At 33.2% G+C, this 22,374-nt stretch overlaps 1 protein-coding gene across 1 annotated transcript in view; it reads right to left on the reverse strand.

The window, feature by feature from the left end:
- The window catches only part of LOC129946217 (RNA binding protein fox-1 homolog 2-like), a 453,881-nt gene that overhangs the window by 384,970 nt on the left and 46,537 nt on the right, over positions 1-22,374 (reverse strand). Inside the window, exon 2 of the mRNA XM_056056318.1 lies at positions 2,335-3,212. Coding sequence (XP_055912293.1) covers positions 2,335-2,391 — 57 coding nt within the window. The 5' untranslated portion in view covers positions 2,392-3,212. The remainder of the gene's footprint in view (positions 1-2,334; positions 3,213-22,374) is intronic.

Raw genomic sequence — 22,374 nt, forward strand, 5'->3', positions numbered from 1 at the left:
AATCCCTTACAACTTGATCAATTTCTGACCTCATTTTTCTCACTCAAAAAAACAAATTACTATTCTGTATTTTTAACTTTCTTCTATCTATAAAATCCTAAAAAAATTACAAATTATTAAAAATTAAAATTTATTATTTTGGAGGTTTTTTGTATGAAATTTTATACTCACAGTTTAAGGCAGCTGCTTGCCGAATTTATAATTGAATATAAGAATGAAACAACAACAACTTGTGTGTGCTACCACCAAGTTCATAGGCTGGAGTTATAGCTATTTCACGGGGGCCAACCCGATCATCAGACTCCTTTAGTGGTGCTTAATCGCTTTTTGTTCAATTTAATACAAAAAACCTCCAAAATTGTAAAAATTAAAAATCTTGACCCGTGTCAACTCTTTCGCCCCATCTCCCTCCTCATACGAATCCAATCGAAATCGTTGGCTTATGAAAAAGAGAGGAGATAATAGAAAGAAACTGAATAAAACAACAACAATTACTTGTGTGTGCTTAGAAAAATGCTAATCGGTTCAGTATAGTTCGATAGAACGAAAAAACCTGTAATTGGCTTACAACTTTCATGTGGGTGCGGTGGCTTAGAGCGTAGTGCACTAGCTCCTCACACGCTAGATCGCTTGTTCAAGCCCAGCTCGGGCAAAAGTTCTTCAAAAAATTAAATTGAACAAAAAGCGATTAAGCACCACTAAAGGAGTCTGATGATCGGGTTGGCCCCCGTGAAATAGCTATAACTCCAGCCTATGAACTTGGTGGTAGCACACACAAGTTGTTATTGTTTCATTCTTATATTCAATTAAAATTTATCATGTTCAAAAAACTTCTTCCACTGTTTGAAGACAATGAATTCTATACTAATTTTATAAAACTGAAGAGCTTGTTTGTTTGTTTTTTTGTTTGAAAGCGCTAATCTCAGGAACTTTTGGTCCGATTTTAACAAAATGATTGTCAATTTTAGGTAGCCCATTTACAAGGAAAGATTAAATTCTGTATAGCATCACCAAAAAATAATTTTTTAAAATCACTTGGAAAGTGTTTGCTACATGCGTTGAGGAATCAGTTAAAGTTTTGCTAAAGTAACATATCGCAGAAGTGTTTTCTTTTAATAGCTCTAACCTTTTGTGTTAAAGCATAATGTGAGTAACGAAACAGGTCAACGCAAGTTTTTTTAGTTTTTGAAAAACAGATTTCATTGATTTCACATACATACATATTTTCATTTTCAAGATTCTTAAATTCGGCAAAAGGAAATTGTTTTAAAAAAGAAAAAATTTCTATTATAGAAAATTAAGTTTTAAAAATTTTGTAATATACTTGATTTGTGTGGAAAATTACAGCTTCTAAAATGCTGCATTAATTTTACTTTAAGTGATTTCAAAAGAAAGAACCCTTAGAACAATTTTTCTAGATTTTTTGTTTAGATTTCATTTCAAGTCGATTTCGGGAACTTAGCTTTATGTGCCAAAATTTGAACTTTAGTCTAGAATTATTATACTCAGAAATTTAATTTTTTTCAATAATCAATTGGCTTTGTTTCGGGTAACCGAGCGCTTAAAAATAACTATGCATGTTAAATAAGTTGAGTCCAATTGCAGTAAAATAAATAAAAATGTGTTAAATTTGATAGAATTATTGAAAAGAATCCTGTTCTTATTTCAATTCTTCGTGGTCCCACTGTCAATAAACTTAATTTTTGTTTACTACAAAATGAATCAAAATCCTGTTAAACTTCTGTACATAATCAATCAACTATGCATAAAGCCTTGATTTAGTTTTTCAATTACGATACATAAAGGAAGTCAAAAGGTCCCTCTCTTATTCCAAAGTTAATTCACCTGAATTGGTAAATTAACTGTGGTTTAATTTTAATCCCGTACATGCTAGAAAAGAGAATCTTAAGACAACAATTCCGAACTTTCTCAAATTGTTTACCTAACCGAGGGGATATTTTTTTTTGTTTTAAGGAAAACAACATTGAACTTTTCCAAAAGAAGTCCCATTTGTCTGTATAAAGTAAAATTACCTATCAAAAGATTAAAGCCTTTTTAAAAAGTTAATCTCAAGGTAAAAGATAAACTTTTATAAGTAAAAATAGATAAAGGGCAAAGTAGGCTCTAGATAAGCTAAAGGTATAGACCTTCTAATGGATTAGTTTACATTTAAAAATACACCTTAAGCTAAACTTAATCCGACTTTTAATTGAGGACAATGCTATACGTCACTTCTTGTATACTTTTATGTATGTATATAGAAAAACCGAAAATCCTCTTTGAGAATAAATTATAAAACGGGTTAAATTCTGAAATGATTAATTGCTCACTCACCTGTCTTTGGCGAAAATCCATAACAGAGACTGGAGTCTTTAATTCCACGGCAGACATTTAATCGGACGTTTCCGTGCTGGATTGTTGTTTACTGTGGTCGTGTTTCCTCTTCCTCTGCCTCTCTGGTTTCTTATTTTGCCTCACCTCACCCACTGTCTACTTGGGTTGGTTTCTGCTCAAAACCTGCCTGTGGTGCAGCGTGTCCTTGATGATAAACAATGTGTGTTGTTTGAGTCAGCTGCGAACCACTTTTTGGTATTTTCTGCTGTCCTTCGTTTGGTCCTTTGGTGTGGAAAAATTCGACGAGAAAACGGAAAAAAAGGAATTGAAAATTTCTTTATTACACTTTGATCCTTTATTTCAGTGGGTTGAGTTTGTGAGTTCGGTTTTCGGTCTTCAGTTGGGCTTTGCCCTTTGGGCAGTTGAAGTTGAATGACGGCAGGCGTTACGGTACGTTGCGGTGCAGTGCGCGGCGGTGTCGATGGTGGTGGGTTAGTGATAATTATCCTGAGTCCGTGGATTTTCCCATGTGCTCTTTGTGGTTGTGCGGAAGCGGACAGAAGTTTAAAATCCTTTGGCCTTGCGCTTATAGGTTGTTCGTCCTATAGGTACTCTCGTATTCTCTGTGTGTCTGTGCGTGTACTCGTTCTCACCTCACCTCATTTCCAGCTCACCGGATGTGGATCATTTCACTTCGATTTTGTTGAGCCTTCACACTGGATATAAAATAGTACAAGTATGTCGAATGAAAACCAGGTCCTTTTCGAAACGAAACGTGAGTGGGTGGGTGGTTGGGTTTTAGAGCAGTGTTTCACTCTGACACGTCACTAAATCGTTTCCTCGCAGCCAGCTGAGTTGTTGAAGTTTGAAGTATTCACCTATAAACAAGAATGACGGAGATTAATATTAAACATGCCAAGCAGCAGACCAGCATTTATATGAATTTATAAGGACATCAGAGAAGATACGACCGACGCAGAAAATTCGTACATAAACTATGAGAGAAAATTGGCAAACGTTTTTAGGATTTATTGTGTGGAAAAATGTTACCGTTTATATTTTGTCTTGTTATTGTTTTTTTTTTTCTTAATAGAGTTCCATATAAATGAGGCTTCTTTTTTGTTTTTGAGATTTATTTTGATGAAAAGTTTATGAGGAGAAGTTTTTGTTTCTACGAGATACACTTGAGGCGGCTGAGATGAAATTGACCTAGTTTTAGTTGCATAAAATTGTGTGTGTGTATTTTTATACTGCTTTTTTATTTAAGTTGCTTTATTATACAAATATTTGCATTCAACTTATAAATAGTTTTGATTTTTTGATTTGTTTTTTAAAAAAAGATCACAACAAAATTCAGACGTGAAAGTGGAAATTATTTTGTTTGCATAAAGCTTTAGGTATGTACACATCAGGTACATCTCTCTTCCGTACCTACACACTTATTTGCATAAATAAATTGAAGCATCAAAAATATTTTAAATCAGTTATGATTTAATTTAATTTCTTAAATATCTAAAAAATAATTAAAATGATATGAATTGCAGTTTATGGTACAAACTTCAATAATTTAAATGTTTAAGTTGAAATTAAATGTTTCAATTAAAAACGAAAATTTAATTTTGAAGGACTAGATAAATATGTTAATAAGAGATTTGACAAAATAAATTCTGGATATTTATTATTTAAAGTTGTTTTTATGACAAAATAATGCCCAAAGCCTTATATCCAATCCTTAAATCTAATACTGCGTTATAAGAAAATAAAGGGATAAAACCTTATGGCAAATTTTTGAAACGAAGAAATTAGTCCTCATAATAACAAAATCTCAAAAGTACTTCCCAAAAGATTAAAAGGACCTTCTCAATGTTTTGTAACGTGAGAATGCACGTTGTAACGACACACAAAAAAAAGACTTTTACAAACAGCTTAAGCCTATAAGTAATACATTGTAAATAAGTTATCATAATTTAGTTAGAAAGCCTAAGAATACATTTTTTGTCAAGTTTTTAAAACAAATGATTTGAAATAAATTCAAAACGGTTTTATTACAACTTTTTGCATAAAAACTTCAAAGTATGATATTTTACCTATAAAGATTTTTACTAAACTTTTCTCATTAATTGTGTAAAAATCTTGGGACATTATTTGAAATACAAGAATATTCGTGATCTTAAACATTAGAAAATAAGTCTTCATTCTATAAAACCTATTGAATAACTTTGACAATTTAGTAAATGTTGGCCCACTAGAATAAACCATAGTGTGAGACTTAAGATTAACCCAGCGGGCAAATAAGCGAAAATATTTTGGTCTTAAAAGCGACACTATACCTTCTTTACTGAACTTTTTCGAGCACACCCTGCGGAAAATCGAAAACTTGTGTGATATTGACAAGTCTCCAAATTTGATTCTATTATCCTTCTTTTTGAATACCAAAGTTAATACTAACAAGTCATAGATGAAATAAAACTGAAAATCAGCACACGAGACAAAATTGGCAGCTTCATAGGCCAAAAATTGAATATTCAAAAATTTTTTGAAAAAATTGGCGTCAAAATTTGGATCTGTGACAATAATCTTGTAAGTATGGTAGTGTGTGGTAGAGGCTCTGGTAAGTAATCGATATGATGCCTTTCGAAAGCTAAAAACTACTTCCCTAAATTGTCAAATTTTAAATGTTTGATATCTTAAAAAAAGACACAATTATGAATGGGTGGGTCACCCGTGGCATGGTGATTATTCGTGCGTTGGACTATCATGCAAGAGGTCTTGGGTTCAATCCCTGGCTAAAGTTTTTTTTTTCAAGGGTACTGCATCTTGCGAGGAATTGACAAATTATCCAGTGATTTAAGATCTTTTTAACAAACATGTTACATTAAAAACGTGTCGTATGAAATCTTGAAGTTTCCTTGCCTCTCTGCGTCTCTGATGTCTCATACCGACGTTGGAGACGTTTTTGTTGCCCAGAAATGCTCCTCGACTTTAAACGGTTAAATAATTCTGTAACGAATTTGATCAAAATTGCGAAATACAAATTTTATAATAATAAGTTTAACTCTGGTCGGTCGTCAACGTTTTTTGAAACGAAGTTAAGAATATTGGTTTGAGAAAAGATGTCCAATCTTGTGATGATAATATTGATTTCGAATATTTGAATGTTAAATTATCTACTTCACAAACCCAATTCAGTGAAATGTTTTCTAGGCGTGCAAAGAATAATACTACTAACACCTTTTCGGTAAGTGCCGTAGATGATTATCAGGTACATAGGTAAATCAATTCATACTTCCACACATTTAGCGCATATTCAACACCATTATAATGACATGTATGTACTTATCCCATCCTATGAAAGACATCGAAACAATGAAAGAAGAAGGAATATAGACCGATAGCTATCCTATCTTTTCTATCTAAAGTTTTTGAAAGTCTGATAATCCTTTGCAATCTTGATTTTGGTCTGGACGTAGTTATGTTTCAGCTTTACTCAACGAATCTGATGACATAAAACATGATTAATACAAGAAATTTGCAACTGTGATAACCTTACTTGACTTTTCAAAGGCATTTGACTGTGTATACCATAATATTCTCGGTGATGAATTGACGACACTATTTAGCTTCTCTGACACAACTAAAAACTTATTTACTCATATTTGTCCAATCGTTTGCAATCCCCCACCCTGTTAATTATGGTGTTCCTCAAGAATCAATCCTTGGACCTTTACTGTTTTCATTGTTCATTAATGATCTGCCCTCTGTTTTGTCTTACTGTCAGTTTCATATCTATGCAGGGATAGAATCGGCTAAGGTGATTGTTGATAAATGACAATCAAAATGATCGAATTTGTTCTACATAAGGTGATAGTCAAATTGATACCTAAAAAGCTATCACAAAAAAATGTGATAGTCATTTTCAAACAAACTTGTTTATTCCGAATAGAGCTACCAGACGCTTACACAAACGACTGGAAATTTTTTTTAGTTCACCTTGTTTCTTTTAAAAAACACATTCCTGTGATCGACAAAGCTTACGACATTCGAAAAAAGCAAGAAAAGTAAGAATTTTATTCAAAATCAGCCAATTTGAAACTTTTATTTAGATATTTTATAAGAATCAATTTAAAATTTTAGTCCATTTTGAATATATATAATTAATTTTTTGTTTCGATAGTTAAATGTACCCAATCAGCACTAACACTACCTTATATTTAGGTTTTTAGTTCATAGTGCAATAAGAAGACATAATATAAGAAGACTAAAGTTTAAACCTTAGCTTCTGTTAAAAAATTGTTCATAAACGGTACTATTTGGAGAAAATTATTATGGCAAACTTAAATGTTGGAAATAAAAATGATTTTCGAAATACTTCTATTTATTTAAAGCAAATACAATTTGATTTACTGCTTCTTCCATTTACTAACAATTTATATCCTTCAATGCACAACGGGGTTAAAATCCCTTTTTCGTCACATGCAGTGTTTTCCTTACTTCTGCTTCACAACTTGTTTAACCTTAACGAGCTATAAATTTACCATAAAAGAAATCGATTTCTCCGATTAAACACTTGCTAAGGACTCAAAGTCATGCAACCTATAACAGCTACAGACCTTTAATACTTATTTACCTAAACATTACTTAAATTGACTTTTGACACGCTTAAAAATAAAAGAAAAGAATAAGAAAGAAAAATCAAATCAAAGAAATGAGTCTTTTTCTTTTGAGTTGAAAAAATGCCAGGTCATTGAATGACCCGCAGTTACCATCAGTAACCAACGAGTATTTTCCGCGTGACTTTTTAAGTATATTGACCCGTGGGCATTATCGTCCTTCCTACACCCACGCACTCTTTTAAAATTATCGGGAGGTCCTTTGAGGAAAGAAAATGATGACACTGAAAATGTTATTTGTTTTCCACTTCCTTGCCACGGGCGGAGATACTTTCTTCCTGTTCCTTTGCCCTTTGGCTCTATGAGCTTGTGTGGTTGAACTTCCACTTCCCTCCCTCTTCTGCTGCCAATTGCATCGAAATGAAAAACTATACACAAACAAACCAACTCAGACAGGACGAACAAAATTGAAATCTTTTTAAACTTTAGTCATAGAAACAGAGGCAAAAAGGAAGAAAAAATGCGTCTCCATCCTTGATCCTGCTTACATTCCTTTCGTTTCTCTTCTCGAGTCGAATATATACTTTTAGAAAAGTTTTCTCATTTTCTAGATTTCTACTTTCACATTTCGTCCTTTAGCTCCTGTTTCTTCTTCTATCCCTGGCTGTTGTTCCTTATCCTGGTTTTAATATTGGTGTCGGTTGTTGTTTGTTGATGATGATATTTTTGTCATCACCGAGGTTGGTATATGGTTAGATGTGGTAGCGCCAACAAACACTTATCACTATGCCAGAAGGATTTTCAGTTTGCATCGTTTGCTTCATGTTGACCAGGTCCTTATAAAGAATGTTTATCATCATTTTCAATAGCGAGCGTGGGTGCATTGTCTCGGCTCGGGGGCAAATGGACACAACTTCTACACTCTCAAAAAGGTCTTCCTCTTCTTATATATTTTATTATTGTTTTCTATCTTCTCCTATGGATCTTTATTTTTCTTTTTTTTGTATTTGTGGTGAAAGTTTAAGGATGTATAGAATTTAAAAGTTGCATATAAGTACGAGTATAAGTGCAAGAAAAAATAAATCAAAAGGAAGGATATTCAAAAAGGATTAAACTTTTATAAATTTTCACGTTAATCCAATTTCGGTTCAAGATATTGATATAAATTCATTGAAGTTGGATAAATCTTTGAAGTTTGATCGTTTAGAGAAGAATTATGTTAAACATGATTTCAATTCTTTCCCCGCCAGCCGCCACAAAAGTTTAAAGAGTTTGATTTAATGAAGTTACTTGGTTTGCTTATAAAGATGGTGTTATGAAAATTCTGGTTGTTGGAAAAATTAAATTTATGTTAGGAAAAGTTTTTTCAAAATTGTTTTCGACTTTTCAATATGTTTGCCTTTCTTTTTTTTTGTTCTACAGTGTTTCTATAGTGTTGGAAACTTTTAGAAAACATATTGAAAGTTGTATAGATATTGTACATGAAAATGCAAATACATAGTTTCTTTTTATTGGAGCAATGATTGATTTCGATAAAAATGTATCTTTGGATTGATTGATTATTTTCTAAGAAACTCTTAGAAGAAAGTTTAAGAGCATATGAAAATATACTCTTCTTTTAGTTTCAATTCAGATTTTTTCTTGGGCAATTGAAAGGAGCAAAATAGTTTGAACATAATATTTATCCACACAAGTTAGATACCAAATATTCTTAAAAGAATTTCAGGACGGATATTCAAGAATTTGATGGGAATATAAATTCTATTCGGAGATTTAAGGGTGTGTCATCTAATTCCTATTACTTCAAAAATTGAACTAATTTGATAAAACTAAACACGTTTTTACTACCAATAACTCGGGAGCAAAAGCAGTCATTTTGGCTCAAATATTGGCCTTATGCTCTTTTGTAGTATTATCATAAACTTCAAAATCAAAACAAAAAGAAGAGCGGTGAAGTAAAATCTCGAGATTTTGGCAATATCATGATTTACGGTTAAAGTCTCGGAGGATCTTTTCAAAGCAAAAAGCCTATTTATTTTGAATTTATTAATCGAATTGCTTATTTATCAACAAACACACAAATTTGGGCGAATAAAACCAAGGACTAGTGACCAAGCAACTACTACTGTGTACTGATAATTTAATAAATGGGGGGGGGGGGGGGGGGCTACAAGTTTTTATGCCAAATTCGAAAAACACTTTCTCATGACAAGAATAAATCTTAGAGAATTTGTTAATTTCTCCATTATGAACATGAAAATTTGATAGCTTCTGGATGCCTTTCAAATGTGTCCATATTTCGATTCAAATCAAAATCTAAGACTAGCGAAAAAACACGATGAATTTATCAATTGTCCCCGAATTTTTTCGCGGTTCTTGAAACTATTTTTGCATTAGAATTAAATTTGGAATTAAAAAAAGTCAAGAGAAGTTACTAAGTAGACCAAAAAGAAAATAAGTTATACCTAGAGCGCACTATAAAGCGGTTATGAATACCCTTATAATGATTTTACATAGTGCGAGAAATTAGGAAAGGAGGATAGGATTAGAAAGGAGAAACCGATGCACATTTGTTTTGAATGTCTGCACATTGTAATGAGTGGGAAATATTGACCCTGTTAAAGCATTTCACATTCGTGTAGTGCGGCTAATGAAAGAATCTCGGTACTTAACAATACGCCCGAAATTGTGCTCAAGGGTAAAATAATGGGCATTCCTAGCAGTACGGGTATTGCGGTTGAATTGTTTAAAGGGAGGAATGCTATTTCAATAGAGCATTGTTTATAAAAATAACGATTAAACAATGACATGCATGAGACCTTGCGGCGGTTTTCAAGAGAAGCAAATGTCTCGGTGATAGAACGATCTTCAATCATTTTAAGAGATTTTTTTCAATTCTATCCAGAAGACTCAAGTCTGCTATTGGAGCACCATCCCAAATATGAGAGTTATACTTAAGCAAGGGGGGTAAAAACTTCTTGCATCGTCGGAAAAAACCTAAACACTTAGCAGCACCTTCGGCGATGTAAAATACATATGTGATCACTCCACAATAAGTGGTTTGTGATGCACATACCTTAGACTGATAGCTGTTCAGTCTCCTCGATGCAAGTACCACTCATGGAAAGTGGCATTGGGGGAGGTCTAACCTTTGCGGCAGTAGACAGCATTAAGTTTTCGAAGCACTAAATTCTACACGGTTTTTGATTCCTCATTGAACAATACTGTCAAGATCAGAATATAATGAGCTTATCATACGCTGCCGTTAGTGGTCCACATCCAAGGAACAAGGATGCGAATCTAAAAACGAATATGAAAAACTGAGTAAACTGCCAACAGCGAAACAATTTAGTGGGTTAGAAGTTTCAGACCAAAGATCATTTATAAAAATAAGGAAGAGCGTCGGAGAGAAAACGGAGCCCTGGGGGAAACCAGCGTTTAAATTGTAAATATCAGATTTGAATCCGTCCAATACTACTTGAATTGAACGGTCCCTAAGGTAATTTCTAATTCAACAGAGAAAAGATTCATCGATACCAAAAACACGCTTACTCGATAAGAGAGCTTGATGCCAAACTCTATCAAATGCTTTTAAAACTTTCTTCAAAACGATGTAAAAATTTGGTCCACTGTTCTGTGAAGTTAACCATGACATCAATAGTGGACCTATTGTAACGAAAACCATACTGCTGTACGGAGACTTTTTGGACTAAGTGTATATTTTAATAACATCCCTTTTGTCATTTTCTAGTAACCGATGTGAATCCCTCCAAAAGGAAATGTATTTTGTTTATTGACTTTTTTTACAGCTGTTGAGCTGTCGGACAAAGCAAATGTTTAGCAAATTTGAAGAGCTTCTATTACGTTCTTTTCCTTATTGTCACACGAAACGTGAGGTCAAAGCTTCATTGTGATAGTATTCATTGAATTCCTATAGCTAAACTCGTAAACGTCAGGAGAAGTCGAAGCTAAATAATGTTTGTGTTTCAGCCATTGGTAACTTACAACTCTCAACCGTTCCGGTATACGAGTACTGTTATCAGGGTTGGAGGGGACCTACAGTTTTAAGCCGAATCCATACGGCTAATTTGAGAAAGCACTTTTTATAAAAAGAATTACTCTTGGAAGATTTGTCAATTCCACGCAAGAGGCAGTACCCGTGAAAAAAAACTTTAGATGGCACAGGAAGGGTTCAAACCCAAGACTTGGAAATTTAAATAAATAAATAACTCTACAATATACGCTTTTTATTGGGTTTATTTTGTTATGCAATTAATAAACCAATACCTTGCATCTTTAAAGCTTAGCACTTAAAATCCAGCCTTGAACCACAAATGCAAGTGTTTTAAAACTCAACCTTGTATTTTACAAAATAAAAACGACGAATTACACCAAAGTAGATCAAACCTCTAAAAGTTTTGATAACCTTAAAAAAAGATCCTTGACATGCCAATTGAACTTAATTAAAGTTGCACAATACTTACTTGGCAAAATACAAGTCCCTTTAACTTATGGATCCAATAAATCATCCGGAAATAATTGGCAAACACGAATTATATAATTGCACTTCAACTTCAGTGCTCTTTGTTAATGAATCAATTTATTTTCATCATAAAACTTCGTCAATATTAAACCACACTTTAGCATATGATAGAAGAAAGTTAAGGTTGATTTAATTATTCAGCTCACAAAGCTCTATACGAATTACAAAACCCTGACGAAAGGTAATTTTTGTCCAAAGTCGTCACATTCTACTTCCGAAACAATATACCTAATAGTTCCACAAATGTCCTTTAGTCCTTTTTTAGGTATAGCTAGAACAACAACACTGGGTTCAATTCAACCACAATGCTTCACAGTTCAATAAACTAGTTTACAAGCTCGTGTAGAGTTGAACTCATTGTGTAATTAAAAATGCACTAGCTCCTTTCGAACTCATATGTTGGCTATGGTGCTCTGAATACACAATGAAATTCGTCCTTATATAGCCAAGCCAAATGCCACACAAATAACCCAGTTCAGTTTCAGCTTTAGCTTTAGATTCAGCGTCAGCGTCAGCTTGATGGGTATGATATCTCCACCTCTTCTTTTTTGATGCCCCTTTGAGTATCAATAACTTTCACCATCGCATGTCGATTCTTATATCCTTCCAATATCTCTATATCACTGAATCGACCATTAAGCTCACGCCACATAAAACCTATAGATAGTTCTTTTCGATACGCAGCATACTCTCCCAAACGGAAGAATGGCAAACGGGGCTATAAGGATGAGAAGGAGTGTGTGGTATAGGAGGAAGTTTATAGTCCACGCCACATATACGTTTCTGGAAGTTGTAATTTTCTCAAAACCCAAAAACCCAGTATTATCGGGTGGAAGCTTTTTACCAAACTTGCATTAGAATGGGAAATGTCGTTCTGAGCGGAACAATAGCAAACTTTACAGATAAATCTACTAAATTCTCGATCGCAAACAATCTGCACAACACAGACACAGGCAAATATTCAAAAAGGACTTTGAGAGAATTAAATATTTATGGATGGTTCGGTTTGGTTCCGTCCTCGTATTCATTTATGCTAAAAGTACTAAATCTCTTTGGATGACGTTGCCTGTACTGTGCTGTGGTAAACAGAGTGACCAGATTTGCTCCGTTCTTTTTGTTGTTGTTGTTAAGATGACAGCAAAATTTAGTGATGTTTTCCAAATGTCCTTTTATTGAAACGGTAAGCTGACGTTCAGTCCTGTAAATGAGTCCTGCTTTTATGTGAAGATTAAATGGTTTTCAGGTTTTGACAGAAACATATGTTTTCTGTATGGTAACTCTGAAGGCTTATACTCTACAGATATAGACGCAAAAAGGAAGTCCTTGAATATCCTTTTTGGTTAAGGAAATTTGCAACTCAGTATCCCTTCTCTACCTGTCACATTTGTTAGATTTGTACGTGAGGGTTACTTTGCTATTCGGCATGAATGTAAAATAGAATTATTATTTCACGCACAATGTGAATGAACCAGATGCATGCACAAGGACGTGTGTAAGGCGTCATCGTCCCTCGGTCTTCCGTACAAAAGAGATACGTGAGTGGAAGAGTTTATTTTCGAGTTAAAAGGAAATGGGTAATCCTTGGTTTTAAAGTTTTGCCGGTTTCTAATGCTGATGCTGATGTTGAATTTGAAGTGGTAGGAATTTAATTTTTGTGAATATTAAACAAAAAACCATTATCAGATGTGTGTGCAGACGATATGTGGGTGGGAGGTTTATTTTTATCGTTTGAGGACTTTTTTGTTCTTTTATCCTTCACAATCTAACTAATTATAAGCTTAGAACTTTTAAGCGTTGAATATACGCTGTGCATATGTGTTAAGTTGAGAGTTTAAAAACTTTACATCAAACTATGTTTTCGTATATGATGCTTAAATTGAAATCAAATGGTTTTCATGAAAGTGACCAGATTAAAACTCAAAACTCGAAACTTGAAACTCATTCAGCATTGCAGTTTAATGCGGATTTAAACTTTTGTCAACTTTTTTATATGTAAAATGTTTGGAAATTCCAGGGAATTTGATAGTGGAATAAAAAACAAAGAGAAACTAGTTCGAATTTTTATTCAGGAAATTAAAAAAAAAAGAAGGGTTTTATAGATAAATGGCAACCAACTGATGTTAGTTCTTTGTAAGCCCCTAATTGTAGATATTTTAGTCATCATATACATATGTATAGCTTTTTATTGGTAGGGTTTAGTTTTTGTGGGAAAATACCTTTCAAACATTACCAATTTTTGTTTTTAAATTTTCGATGAAAGGAAACAAATGGAGATTAAATTCCGAGCATGGAACAACATTGAGAATAAATGTAATATAAAAAAGTACTATTTGACTTTTGCACGTTCAGATTCAGTAAAAAGCAATAAAAATCATTTATTTAAAATATTTTATACTTTTTAAAAATGTATATAGCAATACATCTTCAAAAGTTAAATAGCCTTGGTTCTTCACAAGCTGAAAAGTATTTATTTACTAGCACTGTTTCGAAAGGACCTTGTATCTAAAACCATTAAAAAACGGGATACCTTTATTTTTTCTTCCTAACTAAAAAACTTGATATTCAATTCAAAATTATTTGGTTCATATTCAGACGACAAATTGAGCTGTTATTTCAATTTTCAGGAAGATTCACGGTTGCGGAAAAAATTCTGTTAAATCAAAACCCCAGATAGATACACGGTAGGTCTTATTCAGTATTGCAGATAACAATTTGGTGTCAAAATAACAACTTTGGATTTTTTGAAAGCATAAATACCACTCCTAATTTCAATTTGAGCTTATCTAGGGGCACACCCGAGAGTCTGTCTATGAGTCCCTCATATCTCCCGCTCTTTGATTCAATATGTTTACATTTTCAAAACGAAATCTTTAATGGATGCTGGAATCACGCTCTGCTAAAGAAACTGATCGTCATGAACACTTTTAATAAGCTCAGAAATACTACGTAATATCTTCCTTCAGTGCCTAATAATAGACAAACCATGTTAATTCTAAAAGTAAACGGTATTCCAGAAGTTAGAGAATATATCGAATATTTAAATATAAGTGTTACTGGTGGATCTGCTCAAATGAGCTGGGAATGAGATATTTAACCTTATTAAAGAGTAACTTAAGACACTCTCCAGTCTCGCTACTACCTTCACAGACAAAATCATATCAAAATACTGCTCCGTTGAGGCGTGAAGAACGAACAAACACACAAACAAACTAACAAGCAAACTGACTTTCACATTTACAATATTAGAATAGATTTTTTTTTTTTATAAAGTATTAGGAAAAGAGGGAAGGGTTGGATAGGAGGTGTCGGGGATCATTGATTTTGAATTCCTGAAAATTGTAATGATAGGGAAAGATAGAGCGTGGCAAGGCATTCCACATTCGCGGTATACGGCTAAAAAATGAATCTCTGTACTTCATAGTACGGCTGAAGTTGGGCTCTAGGGTAAACTGAGCATCATCCTATAAAATAACGGTAAAAAAGCGTAAGACACGAAAATTTACGAAGATGTTTGAGTGACGTAATCGAGTTTATGATGTTCAGGTCACCAATCAATTTAAAAGCCCTTCTTTGAATACTGTCCAAGAGGCTTAAATAAGTTACTGGAGCACCAGCCAAGAGATGAGAGTTATATTCAAGTTTCGGACGTATATAGGTTTTGTAGACGGGGAGACAAATTTCTTGCATCTTCTCAGAAAATCCAGACATCTTGCGGCATTTTTGCCGAAGGGTGGTTGCTGATGCACATTCCAAAGATGTCTCATAGATAGTTGCAAGGAGGGCTTAGCTTTAACGACACAAGACAACATTGGGTTTTTGAAGCATTAAATTCCACAAGGATTTTTTATTCCCCATTGTACAATGCTGTGCAGGTCAAAAGGGGAGGGTTATGAGTCGGAAAACGAATATGAAAAGCTTAGAGTGCTATCGTCAGCGAAACAATGTATTGGATTAGAAATAGCAGACAAGAGAGGGGCGAAACGCATATTTTAAACACCATGCTGGTTTATTTTAAATTCATTTTTCATGATTTTAAATCATATCTTTGTTAAATTAAACGGTGTTCAGGAAATAAAAATTCGACTGTTAACAGTCAAAAACTTCATCTTCAAGATTCCAGGCTTTATGAAATGCCTTCGAAATATCACGTGTAATAATCTTACTTTCTTCAAAACGATGTTAAGATTTGCTCCACTGTTCAGTGAGATGAATAATGAGATCACCAGTGGACCTTTTGCTACGAAAGCCGTATTGCCGGTCATTAAGAAGCTTCCGTTCCTCAAGATATTTCTTAAGCTGATAATTAATCAGCGTTTCCATAACCTTAAAAAAAGGAAAGTTAGTGCTATCGGTCGATAATTTTTGGGGGAAGAAGATTCGCCTTTTTTGAGATTGGCTGAATAAATGCAGTTTTCCAACTACTTGTAACGTGCCCAAAAGAATAAGATAGATGGAAAAGCTTATGAAGGGGTTTTGCCAGCGTTGAAAAACACCACTTCAGAACAAAATACCAGTGCATTTATGAATGTTGAGATCTTTAAGAACTCTCGCCACAGTACGAGTACGAAAAAATATTGGCCCCATAGAATCATTTACGCGTTCAAAAGCTGGGGGAGCCATGACACTATCTGATAGATTGGAATTTTTGGCGAACTGACTTGAAAACAAGTAAGCTTTATCAATAGAGCTAACTAAAGGAGTGCCATGACAACAAGCGTAGGAACCGAGGAAGAGGAAGAATTCCTCATATTTTTCATAATGCTTATACATGTTTATATCAAAAAGCTAAAACATCATAAAAACCATAAGACATTAATGTAGTTATCTTATGTCATTTTCAAACCATGTAAAGTTCAGGAAAATTCATCATTTTGCAAAAATGAACTCCAACTTCTAACTTCTGTTACACACATCAAATTTCTTACACAAGTTTGCGTAAGGAAATTAGAATAAAGTTTTTCATCCATTTTTCTCTCCGCATCAGCAAAAAGTATCTAAATTTTGTCTATTTTGTAACTACCTTGAAAACATAAATCCTCCCTCAAGGTTCTCACCAAATGCTTTATTGTGGAATAACATTTATCCCAATGCAGTTCATCTATCACTAAAATACCTCATAAACTTTTAAAAGTAAGAAAAAAGAAGGAGAATTTTGTAAAATAAGCATTTCAATGACAAACCATAGCCACCGCACATTTTTCTACGTTTTTTTAAAATAAACGTCTTGTCAAATGAGACAAATGAGTTTTACAAATTCTGGCACAAGCACAAGCTACAAAGCGCGCACTTCCCAAACTATAATAGCTTCTCACTTCTCTTTCTCTGAAACAGCGTCAGATGATGTGAAAATATTATATAAAACTAGGTTTAGCATCACGATAAACTATGTATACCTATAAGGACGAGGAATACTTTACGAGGACGATATAAAGCTACGTTATACGACACAAAAGACGGAAGACAAATCTTGGCCGAGATATGTATAGAAATAAAACGTATCTAGATATACAAACATAAGAGCACCCCCCTCCAGAACTCTAGAGAATATCCTCGTTTCAGAAAAACGTTTTGTAGTCTTCGTCGGACGAGGACGACTTTGAAACTATTTGAGTCCTAAGTCCACCCCGGTTTTTGTTTGCATTCTTTCTTTTTGCCCGATGGAAACTTTTGAGAGAGTTGACAACAGAAAAAAAATAATAAATCTCATAGATATCACATGACAAAACAAACAAGATACGCAAACTTATTGTAATGTCAGGAATGGAGAATTTATAGGACACAATTTAGAGAAGCACACGTCTAAATATACAAAACCTAAAGAATATAATAAAAATACAAAAAAAGGACACAGCCAAGGAGGCACAAAGTGTCCACAAACACACGAAGGAGAAGAGCCAGTACAGAGCTTTTAAAACGAACGCATATCCAATGGAGCAGAAGTTGCTATACTCGTGTCGTGTGTTGGTTTGGCCTCCACTCCGAGACTCCGACTTAAGTGGTAAGTGGATGTGGCATAGTTGCAATTTGCTTGGCCCAGAATCACATATACGAGAGTAGGAAGACAAGTGCTTGTTGTGTGTCATTGTTAACATTTTTGTCGCAGAGTGGAACACTCTGAAGATCTCTAGCCAAACAAAAGAGGACTGCAAGTCCTCATTTAACTGAGACGTATACATAAAGAACGCACCAGGACCTAGTACCACACACCATACCGCTTAGATAAATCGTCATAATGTGTCAGCAGAGATCCTTTTTTATATTTTCCATTTCAATGGACTCTGTTTTCTTTTTTTTTTATCTCAGATGCAATTCTCTGTTCCAACCTCCAACTAACGTTTAAAAAGCTCCCTATGGCATGTATGCCCATATACGAAAATGCACCAGGATCTAGCCGAGCAAAATTCGTCGTCGGAACATTTAAGCATAAATGTCAAATGTATCTTTTCCCTTATCAAAGACACAAAGAGACGATAGAGAGTGAGGAAGTACAAAAGAGGACGAATTGTCGTTTGAAAATCCATTTGCTCAATGGGACAGGACATGGCAGTGAATGTTGTGTTTGGATTCGCATTCGGAGATTTGAATTCAGGATGCTGACGGTTATTTTGATATGACGCAGTTGAGCTAAGCTTGCAGATATAAAGAATAAGGGTGTGGTGTGTTATTGCCCAGAAGCAACATATTATTATTATACATCTTTAGAGAGGAAGAGTACATAGCTGTGGGCGAGGATTAAGACACAAGCTAAAAGGATATTTGTGTTTTTTTTCTGTTCTTGTCAGGATGTGTTTACGCTTTCGTCAATTTTACTTAATGCATATTGTTAAAGTCACTTTTTTGACATTAAGTATGAATAAATGAAAAGTTAAAGAAAATACTGAACAAATATTTAAGTTGTTTTTGTTTAGAATTGTCAAAACTGTTTAAACATATCATAGGGATGTCTCAAGAAAATAGCAAGGTACACAAGTTGTTGACGCACTTGTGTAATATAAAAAATGTTTTGAATAAGGGTGCATAAATTACCATGACAAAAAAAACTTTCGAAATAAGCTGAAAATTTTATTTTTTAAATATTTATGAAAGGTTTTGATTATTCATAAGACGAGGAGTTGTATTTCAAAACACAGTTTCTTTTATAATAATAATTGAATTGAACAAGGATGGCTTAGTAGGTACTTTGGCTGGATTATCATTCTAAGACAACCTAATAAACGAGGCTTTAAAATAGGTAAAGGTGTTAAGACGTCTCAGTGAGGGAGGTTTTAACCCAAAGAAGGAGCAAACAGAATTAATTCACCGCGAAATATGAACAATAAAAAAAGGATTCTCAAATGCGAACGGTTGTTTATTTTAAGAATTTGATAACTTTCATGTCAGAAATACTGGTACAGGGAATTTTAAACTTCTTATAGGAAGTTATTGTAATCAGTCCGATTGAAATTTAAGGTCCCTAGAACCTAAATCATAAGGTTTAGGGTTTATAGGTCCCCGTAAGTATGAACGTTTTGGATACCATTTTCATTGGCCATATCTCAAGAACCGTTTATCTGTTAAGAAGAATACAATTCTTAAAAAAATACGGTTTAAAGTTGGCTTTCGACTTAAATATCTTAGCAAAATTTAAAGACATTAGCTTCAAATATATTTCATCTTTTAAAAAATATTGTTTTCATAATTCTGCCTGTAATTCTGTTTGAATAAAAAACCAATTAGTTTACAAAAAAATTCATGTTGGATTCTCAACATCTCTTTAAAGAATAAAGGTATTGACTTCAAAATGATTTCAATTTATGCTAAATTTTGTTGTTAACGTAATATAATGGTTTTACAATTCAATCTTTTTTTTATCAAAGAAATAAAAACTTTCAAAAAATGCTACTTAAATTGGTAAAAATTGCTTTTTGAATAAAAATCTCGGGAAGAAAAACAGATATTGAAATCAAAATCATTTTATTATATGCAGAATATTGTTGCTTGCTTTAAATTAATTTTTTGAAAAAATTCAACTGACAGCTATTTTTTAAAACGCGAAAACCCTCAAAAACAACAAAGAAAACTGAACAGAAATGTTCTTCGACAGAAGTATTAGGAGAACAAAGAATGATATTGACTTAAAATTGTATATCTTCCACAAAATATTGTTGTTAATATTCTGTTAAACTTTTAGGCAAATCGAAAGACTTGCAAAGATGGAAAATTGTCCGTAAGAGTCGGATCCTATTCTCTTTTTCTTATAGTTAATTTTAAAAAGTATAAGCTAAGGGACAGCTGTGAAAAAACAAACAAAGGTGTTGCCAGAATGAAACAAACTGTTAAAAAAATCTAATTCAAAATAAAAACGCGCTATGATAAATTCCAAAGAGTTTAATTCAAAAAGTATTCGATTTTTTAAATACTTTTTTGTACAAACATTATTTGTGTCGTACTGAATCTTGCTGGAAAAAAGAAATAGTAAACATTTTTGGTCGTACATAAATATCAAAAAATGCTCTAACGGGATACCAAATTGCATGCAGTGTTTAGGGACTACATCAACTAACATAAATACTATATGCAACCTCTTTGCAAATTTGTTTCAATCGGTTTACTCCCCTCAATATGTTCCTCAAAATTATTCCTCAGTTATTAGTGATAATTCCATCAATATAGGCAGCCTTAACTTAAGCTGCAAAGATGTTGAGTCAGCTCTAAGGGATCTCAATGATGATACTCAACCGGGACCTGATGGCATTCCACCAATTGTATTAAAAAACTGTGCTGTTGCTCTTTCAGGGCCATTACCTCTACTATTCAATGTTTCTCTCGAAAAGGGCCTTTTTCTTGACGATTGAAAAATTCCTTATATTAATCCTATCCATAAATCTGGCTCTAAACAAGTAAGTAAATTGTCTACGATTCCCAAAATTTTCAATAAAATAGTTTTTGAAAAACTAACCTTTATTCTTAAAGAAACGATTGCGCCATCTAAGCATGGATTTATAGCAGGAAAATCCACTACAACAAACCTAGTGTTCCTCAAGGAAGTCACTTGGGACCCCTTCTATTCCTAATATAAATCAATGACATACCAACGGTTATCAACAATTCTCTCTTCCTGTTTGCGGATGATATCAAAATTGTCCGCTGCATCAAATCGTTGGACGATTGTATTACTTCAAAGTGACCTTGAGCGCTTATCTGTATGGTGCACGGCTAACCAGCTTTTCTTAAATGTTTCTAAATGGCAATCTTTATCTTTCTCTCGTAGTCTAAGTCCTATTTGTTTTGAATACGAAACAAATAAAAAGAGGCTGATAACTTTTTAATTTTTGAAAAGCTTTTTGAGTGGAAAGTAAATTTGTATCAAGTTTTAGTATTGTTTTTTTTAGACTTTTATTTTTTTTTTGTAAAAAACTGTCGATTCGATTTTTTTCAAAGTTTTATCGAATGTTGAAAACTATCATACTAATATTATAAATGCGAATGTAAGTTTGTTTGTTACGCTTTCACGCAAAAACTACTTAACCGATTACCATGAAACTTTGCACATACACTCTTAAAGATATTAGAAGTAACATAGGATACTTTTTATTAAAAAAAAATTTAAAAAAATTACGAAAAATAAGAAAATTATTTGTCAAAATATCGTCAAATTTAGCTACTTCAACGCCATCTAGCATCATAGTAATGAAGTTTCAACCCTAAATACTGTAATACCAACCCACTGTATTACCGACGGTGACGACAATATCTAATTCAATATCTAATTCAATTGAATATAGTTTCAACTGTTTCTATTTTTTCTATATTTACCGTACATGTTACGAATTTTAAATGCTTTTGTCTGCGCATGTTGTTGCATCATGTTAGATGTCCAATTAGCTTTACAGAACTTAAAATTGTCAATGGTCAGGAATGTCAAACCTACCGAGAAGCATGTGAAGCTCGGCGACTGTTAGAAAATGGCAATCATTGGGATGAAACTATGGAGGAAGCTGTACAATGCCGATCGCCAAATAAAATCAGGGAACTTTAAGCTACGCTTTTATCTTCTTGCGGTCTTTCTAACCCTCAAACTCTTTGGAATAAGTACAAAGAATACATGGCTGAAGATATTTTACATCAACTGCAGCAAGTACACACAGACATTACTTTCAATGAACATGTCTACAATAAAACGCTAATTATAATCGAAAACAAGGTTTTTACGATGGTTGGAAAAAAAATTAGATGATTTTGGAATGTCCAGCCCTCCAAGAGACAATGTGGATGATTTTGAAAATGAAATTGCACGAGAGCTAGATTATAATTTCATAGCACTGCAACATCAAGTGGCAGAATTAGTCCCTCAATTACTTCCAGAGCAAATAGCAAAATCATGTTTTCCATCATGTTTTACGTTAAATAGACTCCGGCAGTGGTGGACTCTTCTTTCTTTAGAATTCAGAATTATTTATTTTTGTTACGGTGAAATATATTTTAACATTTGTTGTTGCATAATAAGCATATATTAAGGTGTTGAAACTTCATTGTCTGTAGTAATTTTTAAAAATTGTTGATCTCAGCCAAGCAAAAAATTTAGTTATTATATTGACTCATTTCTATTATTATACCCATACCCTATATCTCTCATTCTTATTTACTAGCGGGTAAAAAGCTAGTATTTTTTATAAGATAAAATTAGTTTGAAGGCAATATTTCAAATTTTTGAAAATATATTTGAGTCGAAAATCAATTTTTACCAACTTTTTATTTTTTTATTTTTTTTTAGGTTTTTAAATTTTGTAAAAAAAACTGTCAATTCGATTTTTCTCAACATTTTTTTCAGAATGTTGAAAACAATATTTCTTATAAGATAAAATAAGTTTGAAGCCTAAATTTCAAGTTTTTGAAAAGATATTTGAA

Source organism: Eupeodes corollae, chromosome 2 (genome assembly GCF_945859685.1).
Source record: "Eupeodes corollae chromosome 2, idEupCoro1.1, whole genome shotgun sequence".
NCBI classification, from domain to species: Eukaryota; Metazoa; Arthropoda; class Insecta; order Diptera; family Syrphidae; genus Eupeodes; species Eupeodes corollae.